At 43.9% G+C, this 22,614-nt stretch overlaps 1 protein-coding gene across 4 annotated transcripts in view; it reads left to right on the top strand.

The window, feature by feature from the left end:
* The window catches only part of map4k5 (mitogen-activated protein kinase kinase kinase kinase 5), a 38,816-nt gene that overhangs the window by 5,472 nt on the left and 10,730 nt on the right, over positions 1-22,614 (top strand). For 2 of the 4 annotated variants that reach the window (XM_030770363.1, XM_030770361.1), the window contains exons 3-20: positions 5,152-5,209; positions 10,825-10,915; positions 11,828-11,892; positions 12,190-12,245; positions 12,344-12,391; positions 13,540-13,582; positions 13,725-13,797; positions 14,065-14,196; positions 14,514-14,576; positions 14,852-14,933; positions 15,225-15,341; positions 16,801-16,879; positions 19,817-19,878; positions 20,171-20,238; positions 21,596-21,640; positions 21,749-21,791; positions 21,926-22,133; positions 22,508-22,587. In XM_030770363.1, the coding sequence (XP_030626223.1) occupies positions 5,152-5,209; positions 10,825-10,915; positions 11,828-11,892; positions 12,190-12,245; positions 12,344-12,391; positions 13,540-13,582; positions 13,725-13,797; positions 14,065-14,196; positions 14,514-14,576; positions 14,852-14,933; positions 15,225-15,341; positions 16,801-16,879; positions 19,817-19,878; positions 20,171-20,238; positions 21,596-21,640; positions 21,749-21,791; positions 21,926-22,133; positions 22,508-22,587 (1,413 nt within the window). Of the gene's footprint in view, positions 1-5,151; positions 5,210-10,824; positions 10,916-11,827; positions 11,893-12,189; positions 12,246-12,343; positions 12,392-13,539; positions 13,583-13,724; positions 13,798-14,064; positions 14,197-14,513; positions 14,577-14,851; positions 14,934-15,224; positions 15,342-16,800; positions 16,880-19,816; positions 19,879-20,170; positions 20,239-20,867; positions 20,907-21,595; positions 21,641-21,748; positions 21,792-21,925; positions 22,134-22,507; positions 22,588-22,614 lie in introns of all 4 variants that reach the window. The other 2 variants (XM_030770362.1, XM_030770364.1) reach the window with 2 other exon arrangements.

The following is a 22,614-nucleotide window of genomic DNA, read 5'->3' as shown; positions in this document are numbered from 1 at the left end:
CAGAAACTGCACTCCAGGATTCTGAAGCCCTCTGCTATCTGACTTTCAGCCTTAGTATTCAGCACCAGTCTGGTTTGACAAAAAACATGGACAGGCTGAGGTTGAAAGAGCTTTGGCCAGCTAAACGGATGTCTCTTTGTAAAGCTTTTCTTTAGTCTGAAATTTCTTGCGAGAGAAACAGAAGACATTCCAGTAAGGCAGGATGTCACAAGTCAGCATCTCACTCCTCACGGGCTTGGTGTATCAGGACAAGATTACATCACATTGTCTTCTGCCTTCACCTCTTATCTAATCTTTGATTACGTCTGATGAATGAGAGCTTTGGCAGTCCCTCATGCCAGATAGTAGGGCCTTGACGTTCCTAATACAGGTTATCGCATTAGCGTCACATCCAAGAGACGTCCTTAACACTTCTCAAAACTGTCTCTGCTCAGTGTTATGACATCCTGTCTGGATGTTTGATTTTAGTTGTTACTTTTTGAAACATTGTTGGCCAGATTGGAGCACTTATCCAAAACCTTAAGAAATCCTTTACTTTGCTGGTCTAATTCTTTTTTTTTTTTTTTTTCCTTCTTCATATAAATATGCACAGTTGAACCCTTGAAGTGTGTAGTGAGCTGACTGTGAGCCTGTACACAGGATGACATTAATACTATAAACTGTATTATCACGTATGACTAATGGGTTAAGCGGTGGCTGTACTTTTCATTGTGCAGAGGGACTGACTGACTGAGTTACTCGGAGACTGAATCAGGGGAGAGAATGGGTTTGCCACAGGCCCAGCCCTGGGCAGGCCTTTGCTGGAATGCAATGCCTGGTATTCATTGCAGTTTTATGCAGGCCTTGTGCAGCCAGAGAGAGAGAGAGAGAGCGCGAGAGAAAGAGAGAGAGAGAGAGAGAGTGCTAGCTGAAATACGAGCAGGCCCCTGTCTAAACACGCACACACAGTGCACAAAAACTGACACAGGAAATACTCCACATTGGAGAAGGCCGACCTGCAGCTCGGCCTGCTGAGGGGCTGAAGATCAGCTTCTGTCCTCACGGTTAAAGACCTTACGCTCCTGCCAGGGCCACTCATTCTCCCTCCATACGACTGCAAACATACCAGGACTCTGAGCATTTTTATTTGATTATTGAGTGTCCACACCAACAGTATCTGTGACTTTTCCAAGTCAAATATATTTATTGGCTTTCATACATTATCACAGGAATGTCTAGAAACCGTTCATTTAGATTTACCCAGACTGTTATCTTTATACCATGCAAACTACTTTGAACTTCTGTTCAGACATGTAGAAGTTGGTATGTGACTCATTACCACATTGGTTTACAAATGAATTAATATGAATATGGCATACCTCTCTCTTAACAATAGTGTTAAGTCTAATATCAAATTGATGCGGGTCCCGCACTTTCTCACAGACTAAACTATATATACACACACCTCAGCATATCCACAATGACCAAGCTAACAAAAGTATACATGTTGTGTAAATGAAAGTTTCGCCATGACGACATCGAAGGTTTCGGTTCTTCTGTTGGTCAAGCCTGTCTGCAACACTGACCACATTTAGCACTGAGCTGCTGTGGTGTTCACATAGCCACTTTTAATTACAAGTGGTATTTGTCGAACTTTAGTGCACTAGTCTAGGGCAATGTCATGTTTAAGAAGAGGGCTCTTCAGATAAAGCTTGTGTGTGTGTGTGTGTGTGTGTGCGCTTGTGTGTGAGTGTGTGTGTGTATGTGTGTGTGTGAGACGTGTTTAGATGTGTGGTGGGTACAGAGGAAGTGTGTATAATGCAACATTTTTGATTATGTCGTTAAACTGTCACATCGTCCACTCTGTTTGGCTGCGTAACTGCACCTCAGCAACTCACCTTGGAAAAATGAAAACTGAGGTATTCTTCAGTTTTTGCAATGTCCTTCTCTCATCTCCGGTATAATAATGTCTTTCCCAGAAGTTATCTGCTTTCACTGTACATGCATTTACGCGGTTGAGCACGCTTTTCATGTTGCATCGCTAAAGCTTAACCAAGCGTTAATAGTACTTTGCATGATAATGTGTGTGCTGGTAAATGGTTACAAAACCCCGGGGTTTTGGTTTGCTCTGCTCTGTCTGAGAAGACCAACAGATTCAGGTGAACTATTCTTAGCCCCGGACAGAAACACCTGCTTTTTGTTCTGGTCTGGCAGGAAGATTGATCTCCCGTCTGCTCTTGTCTTTTATCAGCCAGGGACCGAGCTGGTGTTTGGCTGCATGCCACACTCCTCTTGCCCCCCCCCCCCCCCCCCCCCCCCCCACCACCGTATTTTGGGCCGTTTACCGTCCAAAGAACTGAGCGTCAAGATCTCACGTCTTTGACACTCTCTCGGTGACCAAGCTTTGCATGTTGGGTAATAAATTATTCTTAATGGGATGTGCTTCATTGATTGTATTGCTTTGGAAATGTTATGAGGCCATTATTCAGTTCGTAGGAGAGATGGTTCTAGCTAATGCTGTTTGATGGTTTCTCTGTTTCCGGCTTCAGCTTTAGCCTTGCTGAAGAAATTTCCCATGGAAGACAATGCAGCTTCATCTTTGGGAGCCAACTATAGAGTCCACTAGCGGTTCTTTTTTTTTTTTTTTTTTTTTGGAAGTCCAGAACATTTGTTTTAAAGCACAGAGTGAGTGATATCTCTGCCTGCACGTCTAGGCAGAACAAAGCATCTGGTCCGTTTCTTCCTCAAAAAGGACATAGCAAATGGAGCCTTTCACCTCCCCCTGGACACACACACACGCACACACACACACACACACACTGCAGCCGTTTCTCTCTGAACGCTGTCTTCCTCTTCCTCTCATTTTCCTCTCCCCTGTGTGCTGTATAGTCCCTCAAACCCTTCTTTGCCCTCCCACAGTTCTCCTCTCTCATATGTTTTGCTGGACATTTATTTTCCATCTTGAGACACAAGTGAGGGATGAATGAGAGAGAGAGAGAGAGCCCCATTCTCTCACTCCCATCAGCCTGCCTGGAATCCCAATGAAGCTGCATTTTCATCAGGGTTCAAAGTGAATTAAACATGAGACCCAAGTCCTCAGTGTAGAGGCTTACCCCATTCACAGCCCCAGCTCTCAAACAGGCCTTGGACTGTGTGTGTGTGTGTGAGGTTATTCGAGGTGCCTCAAAGTACGAATATACAACCTCAAAGCTAAGCCTAGCCATAATTAAAATAAATTAAAAAAAAAAAATCACAACACATCTTTCATATTCCTTTTTTTTGCCAATCACCAAGGGTTTGAATAAAGAATATCTTCAAATAGAACTGTTTATGCATGTGTAAACAGGTGTCCAGACAGTAACCAGTTTTGTTCAGTTTTACAATCCTTTATTTTCCTGTGTTAAATTTTTAACTGGTCAGATCAGTGAAACTGGCAGAACCTCAAGGTAGCGAATTAGACAGGCACACAGTACTGTTGTTTCATGACTATCTTTCATTATATTGGATGTTCTCCTTTGTACATGTCTCATGTCTCATCCCTTCATTCACGGGAGTGACTGCAACAACATTCTCCTTTTATTGACTTACTGATTGGAGTATCTTCCTCCACGGTTTCTCAATTTCACAATTAAAATCGGAATGCTAGGCACAGGTAGAAGTGGCATCATATTGAGTGATAAATAATCTCTTGGGAAAAACTAGGTGATGGCACTTTTATAGCTCAGCGTGGTAACTGAGACGTGTGTGTTTCCCAGTAGGACTTTGCACATGGAGAATGTTGTTGTTGTTACAGCTGTCTGTGGAGGGAAGGAAAAGATGACACAGGTATAAACCCACACGTCTGACATTGTGTGCTCTGGACCGTTAGTACAGCTAAAACCTAGAGCTGTTTTGTTGCAAAGCCAGGCATCATTTTTGGTCCAAATAAATAAATAAATAAATAAAAACCCTGCCTTTGAGCAGAAGAGCTTCATATCAGCTGTAAAGTGTGGTGGTGAAGGGCTTATGATGTGGGGCTGCTTTCCTGCCTCACAGTCTACATTCCACAGTGTGCCCGGGAATGGGGCTGTTTGAGCAGAATGGGAGGCCATCTGTCAAAACGCCGAAGCTAAACCAAAAATGGATCTCACAGCAGGACAGGGATCAAAAAAAAAGCAAAACAAAAACCTCTTGTATACTCCTAATGGAATTGCTCAAAAGGAAGAAATGGAGAGTATTTGCATGGCAAAAAGTCAAAGCCTAAATATTAATCCCATGGAAATACAATGAGAGGACCTGAAGCAGGCCGTGCTTGACTATGTGAGAGTTCTCAGACACCACACATTTGAAGCAGTTGTGTGTGGAACAGCAGGATACAATTTTACCTGGTTAGTGTAAGAGCCGAAGAGAGCACCATCAACAACAAAGCCACCAGTGTCCACCCTCAGAAACTGCATTTCTGTTTTTTTCTTTTTGTTGTTTTTAATTAGGTCATCGTAGTCTAATGCTTGCATTGAAATGGAGATCTGATGTTTGTGTGCCCACATGTTAAAGACAGAGCAGCGCTTTACGTAATGTCAGACAGCATTGCATGTCTCAATGGTTCAATCTCACTGCCGTCTTTCTTGTGTGAGAGAGAGAGAGAGAGAGAGAGAGAGAACAACCCTTGAGTCATGCCAGACCACACAATCGGGGGAGCTTAAGGCTTCCCTGCATCTTGAGCTGGATTTAAGGCTGATAGCGACCTACTTAATGCTCTCCGATGGAAATATCATGACCTAATGCAGTGCGCCCCACAGAGGTTACACCACCCCTCACCCCTTCAGTCACACAAGGCTGTCTTCTTAACTTTGTTAGGCTTCTTGATGATAACCATCTTTGATTTATGTCCTAAAGATCTTCAGGTCTTCTAAACACAGCATATGTTGTTTTCAAATCAATGAACAAATATTTAGTTAGAGAAATTTCAAGTATGTTGCATCTCATTACAAGGTAACGGGGGTGACATAGATCGAACAGTTCAGCAATGCAGGACTAACTTTTTCTATCACATGTATCATTACATGAATTGCTGTACTATAGGATAATATAAAAGATGTTCCTTGAGAAGTTTTCCTTGAGAACTTTCTGTTGCCTCTACCTCACTGCAATGTTTTGCCGTACTAATCTTAATTTTTTTTGTGTTTGTTTCAGGCAAGAAATATCCAGACGGGAGAGTTAGCTGCTGTTAAGATCATTAAACTTGAGCCAGGTGAGTTCAAAATGTACATGCATAACAATGTGAGGCAAGACCAGATTAAAGCATGTCTAACGTCCTGAAACTCCTATTGAACACTGTCAGAGACTCTAAGCACTTGGATCCCAGAGAGGCCAAGTAGCAGCATTGCTGTTTGTACGCTTTTAAACCTGCTCGTGCACAACCTTGCCTTTAGAACTCTGTGCGTGCGCGTGTGTGTGTGTGTGTGTGTGTGTGTCTTATCCAGATTAGTGGGATTATTAAAGAGTTGAGAGTGTACAAACTCCCTCACAGAACATTTCCTACCAGACACCATTCAGAAAACACTCTCCGGTCACTGTTTAAGACCCCTGCTGTATTTAGAGCCAGTCTTAAAGTGAGGGTGTATGTTTCAGATGAACATCAAAACCATGTTTCTTCGCACGTACGCTCAGCACTTTCATGTCATTCTGAGGCTAAAACATCACAGTGAGCAAGAACCACATTCCTGTCCCCCTTACCCTGCTCTTGACTATTGTGCAGTCAACACTTACCATACCAATAAAATCCCCACCTTGCCTCTTGACCTCGACTTGTAATTCCAGACTGAGATTAGGGGAGGAGGGGAGCTTGCACAATAGGAGAAGGGATTACAAGTGCTCCAAATGACTGATGGGGCAGAATGAATGAGGATGACATGATGGCTAGATTGGAGAGGGTTTGTTTGTGTGGGTTGGGAATTACGTTAACACGTAGACACATATGGCTAATGAATCCTGTCACAGATTGACAAAGCCCATAAAAAGAATCTAAGCAGCAATATCTGGTGGTTATGCGCAGGAGGAAGATATGTTTCAACACTAGGCCAAGATCACTACATCTTCTACTGCATCTCTGTGGACATTCAAATCCTCAGCACTGTCCAGTAATGATTTTATCTCTCTCTCTCTCCACATACATAGGGCCCTTTCTGTGTTTCTGCACCAAGTGACTCACATTGTGACATTGCATACCTGAAATGTAGCAAGACAGTCTTGTTCATAGCAGACCAATGTGTGCACTGGTTGTGCTGAAGTGTTAACACTAAAACAGCTCAGAGTTCCTTTTTTAAACACGCAGTTTAAGATGAAAATCAGATTCCGCACATAGTTCTTCTGTTCACACCACTTAATCTCTTCTAGTTTTGGTTTGAGATGATTTCCTCATAGCGAGTCAGCATCTCCCGCTCAATGAGAAAACGTCAGTCACCCCCTGAGTGTACGAGAAGTGAGGGTGCTGTGTATGGCTGAGTGTGGCATGTGTACCTGTAGATTTAGTCCTCTGTTCTAACGGCTCGATACGTACTCAGTGTAGTACATCTGTGATTGAAGGTGATAAGTTCCTCACGGGACTACTGCACAGAGCTTTATAGTTATATGGTCTCTGGCTGTGTTTAAACAACTTCAGATGCTTTGTTCTGCTCTGCTGGCATGCATGAAGTTTTTTTTTTTTTTTTTCCCTCCACGTAGAGGGCAAACAGCAGTATTTGGTGTGTCAGCAAGCGGAGAACTGGTTTGACCAGGATTAGCTAGTCTCAGCACCAGTTTATAGAGCGAGGGCAGGCCATGTCTCCAGAGGCAATGTCTGCTTGTCGCTTTTGAGTCACGAGTCTCTGTATGTCATGTTTATTCTTCTATCTTGCGTCAAAAACGGGTTTGGTTCTTGGTTTCACAAGCTTCTGAAACTGTATAGCAGGTCTTGGAGAAAAAAAAAAAAAAAAAGGACATGAACCACTCAAACGCAGGTCCTCACCCTCTTCCCTGCCCGAACTTGCTTGTTTATTTGTGTTTTTGTCGTGAATGAAAACCCGGCGTGCACTCCGTCAGTATCACGTTAACGCTGGCAGCTTCGTTAAGCAGGAGGCCAACTAACGCTAGCGCTGCACACAGGAGATGAAGAGCTGATACAACCCTGTTTACCCAAAGGCGAGAAAACAGGAAGTGGTCACGTCTCGGATGCCACAAGGCCTCGAGAGAACATCCACGCATCCTTGTTTTTTACGCTTTTGAAGAGGTGGCCCTACACAGACGATAATTCACCCCTAGAATGTCCATGGTAAGATTTTTGTGGCTCTGTGCAACTCATCTGCTTTAGAGATGAGAAAGCCCTAACTAAGCATTGTGGGTGGAGTAGACTCCTCTGCTTTCAGATGGACGGTGCATTGCCATGACGATTTGTCATGGAACATCATAACAAACAGAAGCCCCCTGGACAAGGCCTCAGCATGTCCTTTGTCTTACACTGTATGTAAATGGGAAGTGCTGCATGTTGACCATCAGTTAGTTTTAGACCATGATAACATCCTCTTGTCCAGTTACTCTGAGTCAGTGGAGAAGTAACCACTTTGGGTGTTACATTATTTAGACGGTGTTATTGTTTCACAGTGTCGTCACAGCGGGACAGTGAGTGTAAAGCTGCTTAACTGTGGTTATATGAAGAAACAGCAGCTGACTGAGAAACACAGGGAGAGAACTGTTCTCAGAGCCGTCCTCCATTAATATTCCCGCTTCTCGCCGACGTTGGACATTGGATGCATTCAACCAGGCTGAGCTGCGACACCCTGTTGGTGCTCCAGACAATACAAGGATCTGCTTTAACGAAGCAAATTAGACTTCAGTTATTTTCATACTCATTTTCAGTCTCACTCCACCACCACAGTTTCATTCCTTAGTTCACAGTTTGAATTTTCATTCTGAACAGGGCGGTCCTGCTACTTTTGGGTGGTGGTTTACTGAGAAGTAAGAAAAGGAAAGAGAGATTACCATTGAACTGTGAATTCAAGGACCCTTTGAGATCTTCTTGGTAACTTGGTAACTAAATGTGTTTTAGAATCAGTGTCTCAGTGTCTGTAAATGAGTAAAAGGACAGCAAACACGAGAACAATTTTTTTTTTTTTTTGTTCATAAGGTTCACGCTCAATATACTCAGTAAAAAATGGGTCACTCATTTATTGTGCACCAGAATGTCTGGAGTTTGTCTTCTTTCTGTAGATACTGAACAGAAATTTAAATGCAAACATTGTTTAGCTAAGCTGAAAGATGATCCTGTTTCTCACAAATCATAAATGGACATGAACATGATGGACAATGAACATCATTTATCACTCTTTGCACTTACAAACATTGCAAGAAATTTTGATATGATTACGCTCAAAGGTTCTGTAAATCTACATAATTTTTCAGGAAGCAGGAAATAGTGCTCTCATCTCAACGCACTGCTCTGTTGTTTTACCGTTGCACAAAACATTCTTCCGTTCTCATGCTGAATCAAAAAACGAAATTTACCATAGTTCTTAAGTGGTGATTAACTGTGTTACTTTTAATCTGGTCTGTGTGCACGAAGCTTAGAGAGAGAGAGAGAGAGAGAGAGCAAGCAATGTTCCTTTGGTTAGTGTTGTTTACAGGCTCACAGTGGCTTTGCCCATGGGTCAGGAGAGGACTCAAAGGTGGTCCCGCTTTGTAAAGCTATCCTTTCTGTTGCCTCCAAACTGCAAGATGTTTTCAGATTATAAAAATGGACTACTAACAACTCCAGCTTGGTGCTTTTGGGAATCTTAGAACTAGCCTTCAAAAGCTGTCGAAGGGCCTTCAAAGTTTCTTCATCGCTTGTCAAGGACACCACCGAAGAAGATCAATACCTCTGAAGCCTTTGATCTTTCTGTGATAGATACATGTCTCAAAGACTGAGGTTTCGACCAGTCTGAACATCCAGTGTTAATTCTGCAGCCCACTGTACTCTCATTTGTTCTGATTGTTCTGAGCTTTTGAATAAGAGCTGCATATAAAAGCCCAGTTCCTGGTGTGTTATTGTCATGTGGAGAGTTTGTAGTAAGCAGTAGCTCAGGGAGAGACCTAGCCTTCACCCACCCCCCCACCCCGCTTTGCAGTGGCTCTACTCCAGATCTGCAAGCCATAAAGCTGTTATTATCTGCGGTGGATCAGTCCCGTGACTTCCTGCAGGCTGTGAAAAACGACAGCCTCTTCATGCTCTATGCCACAGGGCCCGGGCCAGGCCGCTGCACAGATGCCTTTGAGCTGCACTCATGCGGTCGGTCGACTTGTTTACGGTGGTGAGTCGGTAATCTAGCAACGAGGGCTGGAGCGTCTTTGGCCTACTTCAGGACGTCTTCAGAGTACAGCCGAAAAAAAAAAAAAAAAAAACCCTAAAAGAGACCTGCTGTGGTCATTTTTTTGTGTTCCAGAGAGAACGGTAATGCGCAGTTCAGCCCGTGTGAGATAAACAGGAGCTGGAGAGGAGAGAATGTGCGAGAGACAGGAAAAAGAGCGAGAGAATAACTCTAGAGGGAGAGAGATAGATTGCTGTCAGAGGAACATGCCGTTCAGGACAGGAGTGTTTCAGCCTCATTCTTTAGACTTGAGAACCGTCCCAATTTTTGTTTCCCTCTTTTTGTATTCGAATGCAGTTTTCCTTTCCTGTATTTATTACTTTTCATTAAAGAATTAATTGGCGTCTTTCTGGTTAGTATAATTCCCTAACTGGTTGGGTTTGATGTGTAATCTAATGACTTCAGTGAAGCTTGTAGGTCTGTTTTTCAGCAGACAGGCTACACTTTTGAGTCTGGCACAAACACCCAGCTGTGTGTGTGTGTGTGTGTGTTTGTGTGGCAGAATAAGGAATAGACTGAGTAAGCTAAAAGCAGTCAGTGGCAGGCAGCTTGCTGATTGATCTGACGCTCATGTGCTAATAGCTTCCAGTGCTTGGTGTGTTTGCATATGTGTTTGTGCCGCTGTGTGTGTGTGTGTGTGTGTGTGTGTTACTGCTGAATGAGGAGCAGATGGTTCTGCATACCTCTTGTCTTTTTAACTGCTTATTGCTCAACACACAGCTCAAGATCTAAACACGAACCTCTTCAATAGCACATGCGCAGCTCTCTCTCTCTCGCTTAAATCAGATGCACCTCACTTCAGTTTTATTTGGACAGCTTTGTCCAGAGCAGAACTCGTGTCCAGCTCAAGTACTTTAACAGGACCCCTTGGCCTCTAAATGTAGAAACTTTTGAGGAAGCTGTTATTCAGGTATCAAAAACAGACGTTTTAAACAACTCTACTGTTGCATATTTCCACTACACGCTACATGGTTGCACTGCCATTCCAAAAGTATATACTTCCACGTAACATATTCCCCTATGTTGTGAGTTGACCAGAATGTTGTAAATAATGTGTCTCAGTGGCATATCATTTTTAAAATCTACATTAGTATACTTGTAATGATGATTTTTGAGATACATTGTTACATGTCATTGTAGTATACGTTATTATGATTTCTATATAAACTTTCAAGTCTACTTTTATATAAGAACAGTGAGAGATTGTCAAACGGTTGTTCAATAATTGAGTTATTAGTTTTCCCCTTCAAACAGAGTAAGGTGCTGCAAGTTCTTTGAGATCGTTGTGAAGTGTGCATTGACTGTTGCCACCAGTAAAGCTCGCTGCGTGACTGAAAAACACAAGGCCCTTTGTATGTAGGGCTCTCTGTTAAACAATGTGTATATGTCGTTTTCAGTCTGATTGAACCTACAATTGGTGTTGTTATTAAACTTTTCTCTCTTTCTCCCTCTCTCTCTCTTTACCCCTCTCCCTTTCTCCTTTCAGGGGACGACTTTTCCATCATCCAACAGGAAATTTTCATGGTGAAGGAATGCACACACCACAACATAGTGGCCTACTTTGGGAGTTACCTCTGGTGAGCTCCAGAACTCTCACTACTGTCACAGAATATGAGAGAGAGAGAGAGAGAGAGAGAGAGAGCGAGAGAATGAGGGGGCAGAAGTTGGAATGTCTCGTGGTAGAGAAATAGCAAGTGTTCAAAAAAGACAGACAACTGGTGGGTGATGGAGAAATGTGGTAGTGAGCTTCTCTCTGACAAAACAGCATTAAAATGCTTTTAACCTTATAGTCTTTATATCATAGGCAGTGACACTGAGTGTATCATTTCTATGACACTTTTTGTTTGAATGCTTCAGACAGACACATCACACTGAGCCCATTGGGTGATGTGATGCTGGGTGCTAGACCTGTAGCTTGTATTAACCCAAAGGCCACTGGGACCCTGAAATACTGAAAACACTTACAGCACATATAGCATAATTTATAAGCTCTCAACTTAAAGAAGCTTAGTGAATGTAAAACACTGGTTATTTTGTGAGGGAATATTACTAGAGGACTAAAGGACACCTGCCCCCCCCCTTTTTTGTTTGTTTGTTTGTTTGTTTGTTTGTTTGTTTGCAGTTAGGTTAAACGGCCCTGTGGGTAACACGTAGGTGTGTGTAGGTGTGTCTGTGTGTGTGAGACGTGAGAGGGGTACATTTTTACAATCTATCTATTATGGTATTATAATTCAGTTCAACAAATTAAGAGAAATAGGTGCCACTTCTCTCTGGATATATTTCTGTTGGCATTAAGTTAACATTGTTCACTTCGTCAGGGGACTGTGCAGAGGTTAGTGTACTTGTCACCAGCAGAGCTCCAGTTGCTTGCGGTCAGCGTGCATTGTGCAGTCGCTATCTTTGGGGGTTAAATGAAAGGAAGTTACAACCTGACAAAAGATATCGAGATAAAGTTTGTTCCTTTTTCTCTTTTCTCACGTTGGTTCCAGTCGTGAGAAGCTGTGGATTTGTATGGAGTACTGTGGAGGAGGATCTTTGCAAGATATTTATCATGGTAATAAAAACACACAATTCTGCTTCACATATTAGAAAGGACTGGTGCCAGCACTCACGGGACGTACCTCTTTTAGCGTTAAATTAATCTTGTCGTACTCTGAGACTTCCTCTGATCTACTCAACTTAAGTAACACTGTGCTTGTGTGCGTGTTTGTGTCTGTGTGTGTTTGTGCGCGCATGCGTGTGTGTGTGTGTCTGACTCTGTGTGTGTGTTTGTGTGTGTCTGTGTGTGTGTGCGTGTGTGTGTGTGTGTGTGTGTGTGTGTCTGTGTGTGCGTGTGTGTGTGTGTGAACAGTGACCGGTCCCCTGTCAGAGCCTCAGATCGCCTATGTGTGCAGAGAGACGTTACAGGTAAGAAACACACACAGTCTCCTCTCCACATCCCGACCCTTATGTGAGTTCTGGAGCTCCCGTCCTTAACCTCGCGACTGTTTCATCATTGCCCACAGGGACTCGGCTACCTGCACAGCAAGGGCAAGATGCACAGAGACATCAAGGTACTGTACAGCTTATTTCGACACTTCTGAATCACTGATAGAAGTATGAGGAAGTCGGAGACGTCAGATCAAAGTCAGGAAGTCCGATCGCGACATAACATAGTAAGAGACAGATGACTGCTCTAGGGGTTCGGACCAGTCGAGTTCCTCATGTAGGTCTGTGTGGGGTTTTTACTCTCAGGCTATAGGGAAGTGGTAGCTAATGGGGAGGGTACTGATGTTGTGCTCGTGTTTTATCAGACTGTTTCTGAGCTGGTCCGATTTGAGCTCTATCACTGGATACAAGTACTTCTGCCCCTTCCTGCTTCCTCTGTGGGGGAGCGGAGCTTTCTAGAGGAGGGGAAGCTATCAGAAATTTACTGACACACCTTAAAACTGAACACAGTTCATCAACTGAATATTTAAAATGCCACCAGCTGTAAAAGACGTTTACGGACAGACCGTCTGCATTCCTGCGTGACGCTCCGTGTAATTTGATCTGATTTTTCGAAAACTGTAGCACTTCTTTGGAAGCGTGGATTCCGTCCGGTATTTCTCTAGGCCGACTACCGCGGAGAAGTGTGACACGACCCGGCTTAAAGCGCTAAAAACGTAAAGCGATGGAAGAAGCGCGACATTTTTTTTAGTTTCGTTTGTGCACGGGCCGGACACCGAGGTTGCGCTACCGTAAGCGTTTGGCAGGCAGAGATAACGAAGTGTGACTCTGTACGAGACATGCGGTCAGGAGAGGTGTTGCTGACTCTTTTACAGAACGTGTCACGTCGAAAGAAAACATTAAGAAGAAAAAGGGGGGGGGTGGGGGGGGGTGGGATCGGGCACGGGCAGCATGGTTAGCACAGCAGGCAGCTCATGAGTATCAACACTTGAGAGACTTCCTCCATGTGGCTTTAAGCCACTTCCTGTCGTCAGGCCTGCAGCCCAGATGAAGCACCTCGAAAAATGTTCAGTGTTGGAAAGCGTCTCTGAATAAAGAAAAATACACTCTGTCTTTTCTTTATGGTTGTTCCCTTCAGATAATCATTGCATATTGCACAGCCATACGATTCAGTGGACTGTGCGCTCCCTTTTTCCGGCTGTTTTTTCAGGCCAGTTTAAAACGGAGTAGGTTCACAGTTTTCTCCTCTGTCACTCTCTCTCTCTCTCTTCAGGGAGCCAATATCCTGCTCACAGATCATGGGGATGTGAAACTAGGTGAGCTGTTCTACGGCCTGCCGCTTTTAACTTGACAGACTTAATGCGTTTGTGTATATGTGTGGTTAAATGCTTGGAAGTGTTTACTCCTGTGAGTCATGTCTGTTTGACATCTGATAAGGTTTGTGTCCCCTTTTTGCAGCGGACTTTGGTGTCGCAGCCAAAATAACAGCCACCATAGCAAAGAGGAAGTCTTTTATTGGGACTCCATATTGGTGAGCTTGGAGTGTTTGTGTATGTGTGTGCGTGTGTTTGTCTTTTTATCATTGCTATTGCTTTAATGTGGTACAAGGAAGGTGTTTTATGTTGCTTAATGAAAATGCAGACTGTACATCCACTGTATAGGATGCATGAAGTGATTTGCTTGATGTGTAAAATCACTGAAACACTTGTGGCGTTCCTGTTGTATTGTGTGCGTGTGCGTGTGCGTGTGCGTGTGCGTGTGCGTGTGCGTGTGTGTGTGTGTGTGTGTACGCGTGTAGGATGGCTCCTGAGGTGGCAGCAGTGGAGAAGAATGGGGGTTATAACCAGCTGTGTGATATCTGGGCTGTGGGTATCACCTCCATAGAACTGGCCGAGTTACAGCCTCCCATGTTCGAACTGCACCCGATGAGGTACATAAAAACATACACACACACACGCACACACACCTGGTATCCAACCACTCCCACACCTCATACTGTCAAACATAACTATTTACTCTGAAAATATGTACTCTGAAGCCACATTTACTCACTTATACATTCATGCTAAAATGACTCAACTAAGCTAAGAAAGTCACAGTCACAGTTAGCTCAGACGCTGTGTTGGAACCAGCAGTTAACACCTAGCCTGTGCACCTGTGCAAGTTCACTTCCTTTCCTTTTCTTTCACGCTGAAGAAAGCAGATGGCTTACTTGCGTCACTGATGTTTCTTTTCATTTCCTCACAGGGCTTTATTCTTAATGTCAAAGAGCAGCTTCCAGCCTCCCAAATTAAAAGACAAGATTAAATGGTGAGTCTGTCAGTACAAACACTCCAAGCAGTGTTAAGATACTCTGGTGGAACTCGCTGAATAGCACTGTGTTGCCTGAAGTTCTATGAGGGACTATAAGGTTACTCTAGTCATAAGTGTCCCAGTACAATTAAAGCTTAAAATAAATAAATAAATAAATAAAACTTCAGTCAGACACCATTTAGCAACAAATTACATTTTTAATAAGATATTTTTGACAAATCTAATAAAGTGAGTGGTCTTTACTCACTCTGGGAACTTGTTCCGTGTCGCAGGACCACAGCCTTCCATAACTTTGTGAAAGTTTCTCTCACCAAGAACCCAAAGAAGAGGCCCACTGCAGAGAAGCTGCTTTCGGTAAGCAGTCAGAAGGCCCTCCCTGAGGACTCTAACGCAGCAGCATATCAGACCCATGAAATGACTCTATGAAATGATTCCCATCCCAATTCACATGTCTCTGTATTTCTTTAAGCAATATAGAGGCTTATTTATTAAACTACCTGTTGGCTGCTGTACTATGCCACTATGCCATATCTGAACAGTTGTTTCTTTGCTTTAGCATTGGTTTTTGTGTGTGTGTGCGTGTGTGTGTGTGTGTGTGTGTGTGTGTGTGCGCGCGTGTGTGTGTGTGCGGGTGTGTGTTTCCAGCATGTGTTTGTAGCCCAGGCAGGATTGACTCGGAAACTAGCTGTGGAGCTGCTGGACAAAATGAACAACCCAGACAACCATCCTCACTTCAGTGAGGGTGATGATGATGACCTGGAGGTATAATTGTGTTTGTGTGTCTGTCTGTGTGTGAGAGAGAGAGAGAGAATTTGAATATGAATATTCCATGTGTTTGTGGGTGGATTAATGACTACTGTACTCTGTTTATGTCTGACCATGTTTTGTCTGTCACTTTGTTATGTTCAGTAGTAGCAGGAGAATCAAGCCCACAGTGCATTTCCTCTTCCCTCTCTCTCTCTCTGTCTCTCTCTCTCTCTCTCTCTCTCTCTATCTGTCTATCTCTCTTTCTCTCTCTCTCTCTCTCTCTCTCTCTCTCTCTCTCTCTCTCTCTCCCCCCCCCCTCTCTCTCTCCCCCTCTCTCTCTCTCCCCCTCTCTGTCTGTCTCTCTCTCCCTCTCTCTCCCTCTCTCTCTCTCTCTCTCTCTCTCTCTCTCTCTCTCTCTCTCTCTCTCTCTGACTCTGTGCGGCTGGTGTCAGCTTGCGAGGTCTCTGTGTGTATAGAGGCCCAGTGTTGTCTTGTAGAGTTATTGTGTAGACACAGAAGGCCGTCAGCCACGACAGTGGAGACCACACAGACTTTTACAGCAGTGCTCGCTTAGCAGGAGTTCTGACAAGCCAACTGTGCCTCAAACATACACGTTTACACTCAGGATTCAGTGCAACCTCACTGTTTTAGGGCCATAAAACTGAATTTTTCATCACTATGTTTTGAAGTATTTTTAAGCCTTACTCCTCAGTGGCTCCTCCAACATTCTCAACACCCATAAAAAGTTGATAAAACATTAAATGTGTGGTAAACACTGTTAAGTTTTTAACACTGTTAAAATGTCCTGTTTCTCTACATCTAGAACAGTGCAACAGATTTCATGGTCCCTGATAATAAATGCATCAAATAAAAATAAAAATGGATTATTTCCTCAGATCAGGCTCTCACTGGTCCTATGCAATGCATTTTATTCTGCAGTTAAGAATAATTTATCATGGAATGAAAAGTGTTGACAGTAACAATAATGCTACTAGTTATTTGTCTGTATATTTACAGCTAAATTGTAACTGGGTGCATTTCGGGTCAGAGCCCCCATCCTCCCTGAAGTGTCTTTGTTACTTTGTCTAAGCTTGTTTTTCTCTACACCTTAGGCACAGTTCTGATGTAATTTTCCTGTGTTTTAAAACTCCTTTTGTAACTCTAAATTTCCTCCCATAACCACAGCCCAAGAAAATTAAATATTATTCTTTCATTTTCTCCCCACTCAATCATCAGAGCTCTGTATATTATTATTATTGGTTATTATGAAACAAAATAGACATCTCTGACATTGTTATGGCCCGCAAGAGACTGGGGTTCTCAGATAAGTCACTGTGCTTATTTATTACATAGTAAATACAGATTGGTAAATGTGTTTATTTGAAACTGATACAGTATCGTCTTGTATGTTTTTATGACATTCTCTCTCTCTCTCTTTCTCTTTTTCTCTCTCTCTTTTTTTCTTTCCGTCCAGCCTGTGGCTGAGAGACACACCATCCGTTCCTCCCACAATAAGAATGCTCGAGCAGAGAGGACTCGCTCAGAGATCAACTGTAAGTGATTCACTCACACACTTTCTGTCCGTGATGCTTGTCTTCCGCATATGAAAACATCAGTCATTAAAACGCAGATGTGGACCCACATATTCATCACTTGATATCTATTGTTAGTGTGCGAGTGTTGTCATACGAGCTGAACTGTTGGGGTGTATCTATGTTATTTGTTGTCCAGTATGGTTTGCATAGTTTCCACATTCGATACCTACTGCATACGGCCCCCGTCGCATGCATCTCGAGAGTAGAGCAGTAAAAAGTCAGCAGCACAGTTAGTCACATTCCGCCAGTCCTTCCAGAATGACCCACCCCATTTCCTGAGGCCTGCGTCCTCACTGGCCGAGGCAGCTGTCAGTAAAGCTGTGCGAGGAGAGACTGAAGTCCATCGCTGGCAGGGCTCCAGCAGGGATCGTTCATCTGGTCCTGCAGAGATGGCACGGGTCCAAACCCACACCATGACTGAATGATTATAAATAGCCCTAAAGCCGGGGAGAGACACGGGGTGACTGGTATTACAGCCCCACGCGGCAATGACGGCATTCGCTGTCCACCTCAAGGCCTTCATACTGAGAGATCAGTGACAGGGCACTGCTGAATATCATATCAGCTTCCTTTCAACTCGGGCCCCGTGTCCACATCTGTTTTTACAGCCAGTACAAGTGTCAGAAACCGTGTCAGTATGTGAATTGGATGTGTGTGTGTGTTGGTTTGTATACTTAAGATCTTGCTTAACCTCCTCTAGCTGAGTGCCTTCCAGTTTTTTTACTTTAGTACGCTGTCGCCGTGTTTAGCAGTAGGTCGGAGTGGTGTTCTGTTTTGTCTTGTGTCTGTGTTTGCTTAGCTGTGTGTGTGTGTGTGTGTCTAGCTTAGTTGTGTGTTTCTGCTGAGTAGTTCCCGGGGCCAAGAGTTGGAGCAACAGGTTATCGGCGTACGCTCTCTGTGAACTTAACTGTGTTTGCCTCTCCTCCTCTGTAGCAGCCAATGGCTTGGACTCAACACAGACTCATCCCAGTCCCCTCAGCTCAGAGAACAGGGGGGAGCCAGGTCAGTGAGAGCAGAGTAGAGATAGAGTTCGCTCCATAGAACGTGTGCACTCATCCGTTTGTGTGTATGTGCATGAATGTGTAAACAACAGGTGATTCAGTGGTACAGAAGAGAAATGAGATAACAAACAGATAGACTACACTGAGTTGGAGAGAGACGTCGTGTTACCGTCAGTGCATGCTCCTAGCCACACGTGCTGCCGTCTTTTTCAATTTTTTTTTTTTTTCCTCCCTAAATCTATCAACGGGCCCCCTTTTTGGACAAAATGTGTTGTGTTCTCAGTGGCAGCATTGGAGATTTGAACGGAATGCTCCAAACAGTAGAAATGCTCTTGAAATCGCTATAATTCGCACTGTTTTGTAATATCCAGTGCTCGCAGCTTAGCTGAGTTTACTTTATCCAGTTCCAAGTTTTTTCAAAGGATAATGTCTTCGGTGTTCACCTTATCTTAAAGCTACTGAGCCCAAACAGGGTGTAAATCATTGCCCAAGTTACTTCCCCTGTATCAGGGTTCAGTTTGACTTGGCATTTAATTTGATTTTCCACTTCAGTATTTGCAAGAACAGACAGCTAAATCTATTAAAATCCACAGGGTTTTTAGAAAACATCTGGACAGCACCGTAACAGACTATATTCCCAGAGATGCGTTCTTGGACTTTCAAATTCCTCTTCTGTTTGAAAATATTCAGTTCCTTATTGTCACTCCGAGCGAGTTCAGGCCGACTGTGTTACCTGTTTAGGCTGAGTCACAGTGACTGGGAACTGCCCCTCAACTGCTAAACAACAACTTCTGCTATTTCTTCACGCTTTCAAATTCGTTTCATGTTTCCACCAACTTTCTCCGGTAATCTTTACCACTAGCACCTCACCCAGGTCCTTGAAAAGAGCTTGCGTGAGCTGTGATACTTGACTCTCACCTGCTAATGTTTTCAGGTAGTGGTAATCTTTCATTTAGGGATATTCTTTATGGTGTAGATGTCAAGTGACGGGTCACATAGATGATTCTTCCAGGATATAAGTCACAAAGCATCAGTTGTCATTTTGTGATTTATTATGATTAGTATGCGTTACGGTTGGGTTATGTGTGTTTCTGAGGAATGTTTCCTTCTCTCTTGTGATGCCACTGACACGAGACACAAAGAACAAGAGTCTGTTTTAGTGCTGTATGTCATGGAGAAATCCGCAGATATCAGAATTCTCCAGAAAATGGAAACCTTTGTCTGTGATTGCCCGTGTCTGTCAGCGCGCGCGTGTGTGTGTATATATACGATTATAATTCACATCCGTCATAATTCTCAGTAATGTCCCCTATTTCCAGGAAAGAGGAGACATGGGGAAGAACTGCTTATACTCACGTTCTTGTTTATGTTTCTATCTTTCACTGTCCTGGAATCAGAACTAAACGTCCTCTCCACCGCTGCACACGTCACCGGACCCGTATCTAACCCTGCACGGAGCCTCAGAGTCTGTCAAACAGAGCTCGTGCGATGTCTGACCATTAGAAATCTCATTGTAAATACAATCTATTGTTCCGTGTCAATCAGGAGTTCTGAAGTTCTAAAGTTGTGTTCTAGCGCCCTGCTGTGGTGAAAGATGAAAGTGTGGAAAGAGAGTTTGCAGTTCGGTTGATCAGATGGGCTCCTTCGATGCTTTGGTCTTTTAGTGTTTTTGTTCACTTTGACATGTTGCTCGTAAGAATGCGGAGACATTGCTTGTTGAATTCAGACAACCTATGGGGGTCATCCATCGGGTCGCCTATCGTGTGGTTGTAGTGACCCGTAGGAGAGGTCAGGTAAAGGTGTGCAGGACCTCTGTGAAACTGGGAATTTTGTCTTGGCACACTGGTTTACTTTTTTGTTGTGGCTAAGTAAGCTTTTCTTTCTTCTCTTCTAGTTGACAAAGTGCAGTTTGAACCCCCACTGCGGAAAGAGACGGAGGCTCACCACTCTGAAATGGTAGACTTGACAATATCTGTATCAGTGTTGTATTTTTCAAGATGCTTTTATCCTCTCCTAATGATAAGCGTAGTGACATAGCTTTGTATAGATAAGTAGATGCCAGAGAAAATAAATGCATTCTCGAGCTTCAGATCTGAAAAAAAGTTCTTTAAAAAGTCAACCATAGCAGTATAACAATAGTAAATTCAAATGCTCTCCATCTATAAAGTGCTTCGTTTTGCAGCAAGCGTATGAGTGACGTGTGGATATATAATGTAAAGAGATATTATTTTTGTCCATGTCCCCGCAGGACGTGACCAAAGAGAACGATTTCCCTTCCCCGTGGAGTCCGTTCGCCGAGGGAGGCATCTCCAGCAGGTACGCCATGGAAACTTCTGGTGGTAGTCATAAACAAGCAAGGTCCCAGTGCCTCAGGAGCTCTTTAGGGTCTCTCCAGTCAGCGTTTTCCCTCACCTCCGCCTTAAGGATATTAAGCTTTGTCCAGCAGACTCTCTGAAGATGTTTGTTGTTGTTGTTGTTGTTGTTGTGGTAGGGGGTCAGGTTCTTAATAAAAATAACGTTCTACTGAAACTCATATTACTAAGATCGGAGTAAGTCCCTGAGTTTGTGTGTGTGTGTGTGTGTGCGCGCGCGTGTGTGTGAAGGGGTTTGTTTGGTTTGGTTTGTTGTTGTTTTTTTTTGTTTGTTTGTTTGTTTTCAGTTTGGTTTTTATTATTCTTGACGCTAACGCTGATGCTAACCATTCATTCCTTGGTGACTCAGTCCTGTGCCTCTGTGTGTGTGTGTGTGTGCGTGAGCTCACCTGCTCTCTCCGGAACGCTGAGATACCGTCTCACTGTCTTCGCTCAGGCGTCTCATCTTAAAAGTCTTGTCCCTTTTGACCGTCTCTCTTTCTTTTCTTGTCTGTTTTTTGTTCCTGTCTTCTTCTTTTTTTTTTTTTTTTCCCTCTACCTCCCTCATGTTGCTTCCTTGCTGTTGGGCTGAAGGAGCCTTCTCAAAAGCGTGGAAGAGGAATTGTTTATACGGTAAAAGTGTGCAGGCCTCTGTGTGTGTATGGGGGGGGGGGGGGGGCTGGGGGGTCAATTTGTTCCAGTTGCCCTGACAGTGTGATTGCTAGTGTGTGTGGTGTGCTGTTTTCCATTTGTGCCCATCACGCCAGTCTAGTAGTGTGAACATTGCAGAACGCTGAACCCTATTCCAAGACAGAGCCTTGCCTAACTCCAGCTACCAACTACTATAATTTCATTTGATTTTACGATTTTTCTCGCAAGCGAAATGAACATAAAGTGAACTGATCTCATTTCTCTTTCATGCATATCCTTTACAGGAATGCATATTAACTCTTATCAGAGTATTTGAAAGGTTTAAGATTCTGCCTTTGGCTGCAGTGGAGGAAATGGTCGTGAACAAATCTCCGTGTTTACCTAACTGTTCTGAAGCAATACAGGGCTATTTAAGCATTAAGACTCTTAAATCAGGGGAACAGACAGCAAGATTTAAACAGCTTTTCTGAAATGCTCCTTTCATTATCTCAACCTGTTCCGAGGAACGATGCGTCATATCACCACCACATGCCCCCGACTCTCTCTCTTCCCCTTCCTCCAGCCTTTCATCCACCAGTCCTCTCTATTTCTTCTCTCTCTCTCTCTCTCTCTCTCTCTCTCTCTCTCCTCTTCTTGTTCCTCTCCTCTCATCTGTGTTTTTCTCTCTGTAGGGGACACATAACTCATCTGGAGGATGCTTTTGAGGATGTGGAGCTGTAAGTTGTGTCTGGACTCAGCACTCAGCTGATGAAAAAAAATGCCTTATTTCTGCCATCAATCCCTGTGATTAAACTAACATCTGCTTCATTTTGCTTGCCTTCTAGGTCAACCCTCAAACAAGGAGTGCCTCCGCCATTGCCCCCTAAGGTAGACTGAGCCTACCCATCCTCTCTGTGTGTGACATTTTGACTCATTTTTTTTTTACAACCTTCAGCCAGTTTTCTTACTTGGTCATCTCCCTCTCTCTCTCTCTCTCTCTCTCTCTCTCTCTCTCACTGTAGCCGAGGCTGAATAGTTCGTCCGACGAGATGGGTTTGAACGACGGCTGCCTGACGGTGCGACGGTTTCCGAACTCTGACAACGGCCCCGCGCCGGGGCCCCGCAGACAGAGCACGCCAGAGAGAGGCAGCAAGGCCGAACACAACCAGCCCGAGTACCTCTCTGCTAGTGTCAGCAGCCCCGGCCTTCTGTCACACAACGCAGAGCAGGGTGAGGAGACACACACTCACACACACACACACACACACGCTCACTCTGATTCACTCACTTTGCTCTTGTATGTCTATTTCCATGCATCTTTACCTTTCCTCTCTCTGCCTGATAACACCGTCACCTCACGCTCGTCTTTCATTTCTCATTCTCTCTAAACGCTACGTCTCTGTCTCTTCCAAGCTTTCCCTCAATACAAAAATAAAGGTAAGAGGTGATGCTATTGCCCTCACCACTGTACATCCGTATTAAATCAACAAGCGCCCGCTCTCCTATTTCTTAATGTTAAATTTGAGACTCTCCTTCTCCCCTCCTCCTTTTTTTTTTTTTTCTTTGTTATCCCCCCCCTTCTTCCCCCTGTCTCTCCTATGTAGACCAAGATGACTCAGATACCAGCCTGAATGGGGATAGTCCCAGACCACCCCCTAGTCGTCCGCAGAGGAAGGAGTTTCCCGTGAGTATACATTTAAGTCTTCATGCC

The sequence above is a fragment of the Chanos chanos genome, chromosome 4 (genome assembly GCF_902362185.1).
Source record: "Chanos chanos chromosome 4, fChaCha1.1, whole genome shotgun sequence".
NCBI lineage: Eukaryota > Metazoa > Chordata > Actinopteri > Gonorynchiformes > Chanidae > Chanos > Chanos chanos.
This window is presented reverse-complemented; position numbering and strand designations above follow the sequence as displayed.